At 39.3% G+C, this 6,479-nt stretch overlaps 1 protein-coding gene across 1 annotated transcript in view; it reads left to right on the top strand.

The window, feature by feature from the left end:
* Positions 1–5,413: 5,413 nt before the first annotated feature.
* Positions 5,414–6,479, top strand: part of LOC145449155 (collagen alpha-5(VI) chain-like) — a 40,400-nt gene continuing 39,334 nt past the window's right edge. Inside the window, exon 1 of the mRNA XM_080327621.1 lies at positions 5,414–5,541. Within this exon, the coding sequence (XP_080183747.1) occupies positions 5,463–5,541 (79 nt within the window). The 5' untranslated portion in view covers positions 5,414–5,462. The remainder of the gene's footprint in view (positions 5,542–6,479) is intronic.

Here is a 6,479-nt window from a genome sequence, read left to right as displayed (position 1 = left end):
TCATGAAATTGAAGGGGAAAGTTAGCAAAGCGAGAAAGTCATGATAAAGAAGTTGGCTGTTGTTATATGGATTGCAAGTGTTAAACTCCACGCACTTCTCGCCACCATGGAATTGTACGCGTCTCAATTGTATTATTCCCGATAAGGCTCGAAGTTTTTCCGAGGAATTTCCTACACATTTATAAACACAAGACAAGCTACTTAATGGGCAGCTACATTCAAGTTAAACTATCTAACGCGTTGAAAAGTCCCTATATAGAATCATTGTTCGGGGACTTTGTAAAAGACATATATTTTTCTTCCACACGAATTCTGCTGTACTGTCAAAATAGTATCATATTCTGACAGCATGCCTGAAGTATATTAATATCATCTTCCGGTATTCACTACGTCAAGAAGACTCATAGTCATGATTGAATTATATTAATGAATATCAGAAATCAGTTAGCATATTAAGGAATATCGGCCTGGTGTAAATGACCAATTGACCACAGTATTCGAAACTATGAATGCCAAAGCAACAACAAGATTGCGATTATCTTGTGGTCCCGTGACTATATATCGTAACACAATCACATTGGCGGAGTGACACCGCTTTAACAGTCCATATACCGAAAGTGGCGTCAATCCCATACGATGTTTTAGCCGCTTCAGTGGTTGTTTTTCCGATATTTAATCATAAAGATCTGACACAGTTGAGAGTTATGCTAATATCTAATGGTTACATTAAAGATACTGAATCATTTCAACATGGTTGAAGATAATGAAGCGTTTAACTCACACTTTTGTTGTCAGTAGAGCGAGTCAAGATCATATTATACTATTGTAATACAGCCCGAAATTCACAGTTAATCTATATAGAAATGGTTCTTCACCGGTGTCCCGGGAGCTCCAGATGTTCCCTCAATCAGCCCCAGGGCTTCCATGGAGGTCATGACAAACACTCAACTCATACATATTATTCGTGGTCATCATTGGTTGCTTGCAATTAGGCCCGATCCGTAGTCGAATTGCGACTGTCGTGGAGGTGGGCTACGTCTTTGGAGTGGCGTACGACAAAATCACGTCCTGTTGTAATGCCGGTTTTATTTTTAATATTTATAAGCTCATTTACAATCAAGCAAGTGGTATCACGCTGTTGCCGCTCGATGACATTTTCAAAGGTGAAGCCTTGCATTTACGAATTGGCATCTGAAAGTTGACAGCAGATGTCACACTTATATGCAATGAATATTCATTATTTTTTCGTTTTGCGTGAAAATCATATTTCATGGTTTTGTTCTTTTGACGCTATGTTGCACATGCACGGTTTGATTTATGCACCAGTAATTTAGATGTATTATTAGGTGTCAATTGTGGTAGATTTTTTTTTTATGAATCAGCGAAAATTTGCAATTCTTGAAGGCTTGCAGATTAGTGTAAGTGTTGGTAAAGATTGGTTGGTAAAGATTACGGAAGATTTTGACCTTCAAAAAACGTGATTTTGACAAAGTTTTGCCGTCATGCATGTAAATTAAGTGTTTTCCCACATAATGTTAGAATTGTACTACTTATCTTCATTTAAGGTTGGAACTGTCTGTTTGTATGTTTGTTTTGAGGTATTGATGGTGTTTGTCGACTACTATGGTCATTTACACCAGAACGATATTTTTCATTTTTATTCCGTGACCGCCGACTTATAGCACGGCCCACTTCTAGGATTTTTGTAAGACACCGCTTGCGCGGATGAGGTGACGAGGAGGAGCCTAGATAAACCTCCAACACTTGGGTTGAGGAGTTCTGAAGTCGACCACGGTCGTACTGGAACCCGCAACCCATTGGTGTTGCAGCGCAACGGATTATATACCACTGCGCTATCTCGCCACAATCGGAACTGTCTGTCTTGAAGTAGTGGTTTTCCTGAAAAAACTTTTTGACTTGAACACTAGAAAATTTTAAATGAAAAAAACTTTGTTTCAACGAAATCAGGATCTATGAAGAATTCCGTCACGCATTATGGTAGAAATAATTCAAATTTGTTATAGTACAACGAAAGATACTTTGCTACATTCTCGGGTAGAAAGTGTCTGTCCTCACTAAGTAGCTTGCCAAGAATGGAGAAAGAACGTTCAAAAACAGCAGTTGTTGGCTGGCGGCACTGAAATTCTGACAATGTTGTCTACACCACAATTTTAAATCATGCACTTCTTTATATAACAACAAATTTCCACGCAGTCTTGCTTCAGTTAGGATATTGCAGTACGTTGAGCATAGCACCTCGTCAACCTATTTGTTTCATTTGACCGTTTATGATTCACACTGAGCAGACAATGGGCAGTCTGCAACGGTAGACTACCAGATATAAAACGTGTAATCATAAGTTCACCGACAGTGCGAACATCTCCGATACAAACAATATGTGAGTTGCAAAAAAAATTGACTTTGTAAACAACTTTGGCAATTTTTTGACCTAACGCTACAATTTTGACAAATTCTGACTTTTTTTGACATGTCAAAAACAATCGCACTGGTAATAATAGTCCGCTAAGGTGCATGTTAGATTAAAGGAGCGTACTCGGCACTTTCGACATCATCATATCTGTTCACTACATCGCATTGTACGTTGTGTGTGGAAGGGCTGTGGTAATATAAAGGGGTGCCATTCTCAGTAATATTTGTGGGTCAAGGCTCATGTGATACCAGTTTACAGTAATGATTGTTAATCTAGTACATCCAAATTATGATTAGCATTTGAAAGCTAACGATTAAAAAGGTTGTTTCATCACCGTCAATGAGGCTTGATAATGAAGCTTGGTGTTGTTTTTTATAGCCACCACCATCACAATCTGGAGCCGAGCAGTGATATGACCTAGGTTGATGACATTTTTTGGTCATCAGCTTCCTGAATCTTACACTCAGGGTATATTTGGTGCGTTAGGTTGTCGCGAACTATTTGTTCCTTTCATAGGGTACCGCGAGATAGAATTTGTTGAGAACTACTAGTTCTTAGTAATATAGCTGCTACGATGTAAATTGTACTCATAACTTCGGTAAATCCGTGCGCACACACTCACACAGTCCATCATACGATACTGCACTCCACCGACTTAATAGGGTGCCGTGATGTGTGATCCGCTTGCATCCGATAGGAGATATATAATAATGAAACACGTGACAGGAAACCGGAATACACTGCGGCGAGTGGGCGGCTCCGTCTTGGAAAACCGAGGTTTCGGAAGGTCAAAGCAGCGCCAAACATTGAATATGCAGAGATAGATGATTACACAAGCGTACGCGCACTATTCTCTTCTACTCATGTTTATTATTGAAGTTTTTGGGGGAACGCCTATTCGCAAACAGTACCAGTGTATATATCAGTAACCGCAGTCTAGCCACAAACTTACCGGTGTCTGATAGTAAGGATGCTGTGTAAATGTTGTCAACGTGTGGGGATCACGTATCCATTAAACGATGTGTACTAGAATGAGATTTATATCGTTCAAAATCGGTTGTAAATGTTTATGCTGGCGTCTCGAATGCGCGTGAACGAAAGAAAAGTAAGTTATAAACTGCAGCGCCAATTTCGATCTGGTCTCATAAATTGTCAGTACAGTGCTTTTGCCGGCAGGGCATTGAGAGTATACGATCATATGCAGTTAGCTTGTACAACACTACCTTGTAGGTAACGGGAGATCAAGATGGAAATTTAGAAGTAAACATTGTTCCAAAGATGTCGTGCAACTGTCCTCAGTGTGCTACGTGACCTTCACGACAACAAAACAGCGGATTGTCACGTTTGACGAGCAGTTAATAGCATAAAATGACACTTTTGAAAATGGGGATTCGCGAATAGCCACCACACTTTCGTTGGCAAATAATAAATCCTTGTCCGGCACATATGATGAAAGATTACATTTTATTAGTGTTTGTTCAACGTACGGCAGAAATTTCAACTCGGATTATAGAAGTGTACTCGACTCGGACGACAGTGCTGTCAAGGTCCAGTGAACATGAATGAAAACAATGTCAATGGTGGTCGCGGGCGCCTCATCCTATTCCAACGAATATTATGAGGGTTAAAATATGAAACAAACTCAGGTATCCAAGATACATTACTTGTAACGACAAGGTGGTTTACAAGTTATTTTATGCTGCTACGAACTATATCGCTTCGAAGTATCAAGAGTTATACACAAATATTTTTCCAATGGTTTGCCTCATGTGTTTGATGACTTTTTCATATCTGCTAAAAATGTCCGCTCACATTACACGAGATCCTCGTCAAAGGGAAATATCTACTTACCCCCGCGCAATAGCAACCTAGCTAAGAGATCTATCGGCTACTCCGGACCTATCATCTGGAATGTATTACCACAACATATGCCGTGAATTGCCTTATAATATATTCTAAAATGACCTACTCAATCACCTCTTGTCGTTATATTAACACTGTTATCCTACCTCGCCCAGACATAGTTTCATTGATCATTTGATTATTGGCTACCATCGTTTATCTTTCTTTTCTCCTTTTCAACTAACATTTTTGACAGCCAGACTAGTTCACCTTCACGGTCGTATCGATCATTCCTATCTGATACCGAATACTGTGCAGTGTGCACGCATATTTTGTGTACCACCATCATTGGCGTCTGTTTGTTAAGTATTTTGGTTGGATGAAAATAAAGACTCTCTCTCTCTTGCAACTTAACTGCTTTACTAATAGTTGATAGAATAAGCGAGAAATTCGGAATTCCGCAATACCTATCTTTACTTTATTAACGCGCTTACGTTACTGCAATGTACGGGTGATTTGATGGTAAAAAGTCCATAGAATGATTCATCAATTCATAGAGCCTCCAGGGCCCAAGAGTATAGTCATTGCGTATGTGCCAACCGCGTCGCTCTGGAATTGATGCGGTTGTATCTGGTATACCATTTGTACCACGGCCATGGCAATGGAATTCTTCTGGCGACGCGTCACGGACGGATATACATACGTTCATGACATCACTTGTCATAATTGAATTACATCTAGCGGATGTTCGTTATGTAGAAATTCCGTTACGTGGGAAATGTCTACCAGATTGCAAATATATGGGTCGTTTGGTGCTTGTTTCCAGAAGGACTTAGATCGAGGCGACACAGAAAAGTTTACTTGGGATCTGAATGTATTGCGCTTTAGATATTAACCTAGTATAGCAGAGAATGTATTGTATGTAAATAATTATGTGCGCAAAACATGCTCTCCGTACTGTCACACGTCAACAGTGTGGCAGCGGAAAGAATATGGGAGGTTTGAGAATGACATATGTAGATGACTCCCTGTTTTGAAGGTTCCACGGCATGAATGTCTATTTGACGAAATGACGACGGATACAATAAAAAGAATATGCCTGCTAACATTACCAAGCTATTTGCAATTTATATGAACAACAGAAACAAATGTAAGAGTAGGCGAGTTTAACTAAAACGTGGCAAAAGGGATGAATGTCTTACTTTCGATATGTCTTGCTTCAATTGTTCAATGGCTACCTGTCAGTGCAGTATCTCCAACTCCACCTGGTAAGTGACTATTCTATATAGATGAAAATCAAATACTTGGTGGAAGATGAAATTATCCGGACCCGGGAATTTTATTGGTCATAAGGATTTATCTCATTCATAGGAAAGGCAGACATCTCATCAAACATTCCTTGTCTTTTTATGGTAACAATGCGACTATGACTTCGCATTTGTTTGTGCCAAATTAGACTGCAATTATTTCTTGCGCAGCTGTATTCAAAATGTATTGAATACTCGCTCTATCTTTTCACCGACATTTAGTTACAAATCGTTTCCCACGCTACATTCATGTATCCAATCCATTTAAGTTCGGATACACATCATAAAATTTCTAACATGTTTTGAACCACCAGCTTTTTAACAAGTTACTGTTATATTCGACTCAGGGATATATAGAACTCCGGGATGGCTGACTTCATTTTAGCCTTTACCTAAGTAGGTCCAGAAAGTTACCTGCAATCTGCCTCGAAATATCCACTTTTATGCAATCTAGCGATACATCTGTTTCTAGAATAATGATCCTCAACCTTTTGCAGAATAGTTGGTGAGTAAGCTAGACATTCTTCCCAGATCACAACCTTACTGCTGTATGGCCAACCTAGTAAAGTATGACACTGCTGTGTAGCCAACCAAGTAAACTATGACAACTCTGAATTTCAGTAAATCAGGAATGTGTTTAATTTCTACACATATAATCTGCATCAGGCCATAAATAACAGAGTGAATAACGAATAATATCAGCGTCTTCTACCTATTTACAAGCCATTGTCGGGATCCTTGCCGCTGGGAGGGGGGGTTATAGGATTGATTAAATCAACCGTTTCAATTCGCGTTAATCGACAATTACCATGGAGTATAGGGTTGCATTTAAAACAAACATGTTTAAAACCAGGACCTTGTATAAAACATACTTTTTTTAAGCCATGACGTCAAGAATA

The sequence above is a fragment of the Botryllus schlosseri genome, chromosome 10 (assembly GCF_051294905.1).
Source record: "Botryllus schlosseri isolate E-star chromosome 10, Bs_hap1, whole genome shotgun sequence".
Lineage (NCBI taxonomy): Eukaryota > Metazoa > Chordata > Ascidiacea > Stolidobranchia > Styelidae > Botryllus > Botryllus schlosseri.
Note: the sequence above shows the minus strand (reverse complement) of the source record. Positions and strands in the feature narration are given on the sequence as shown.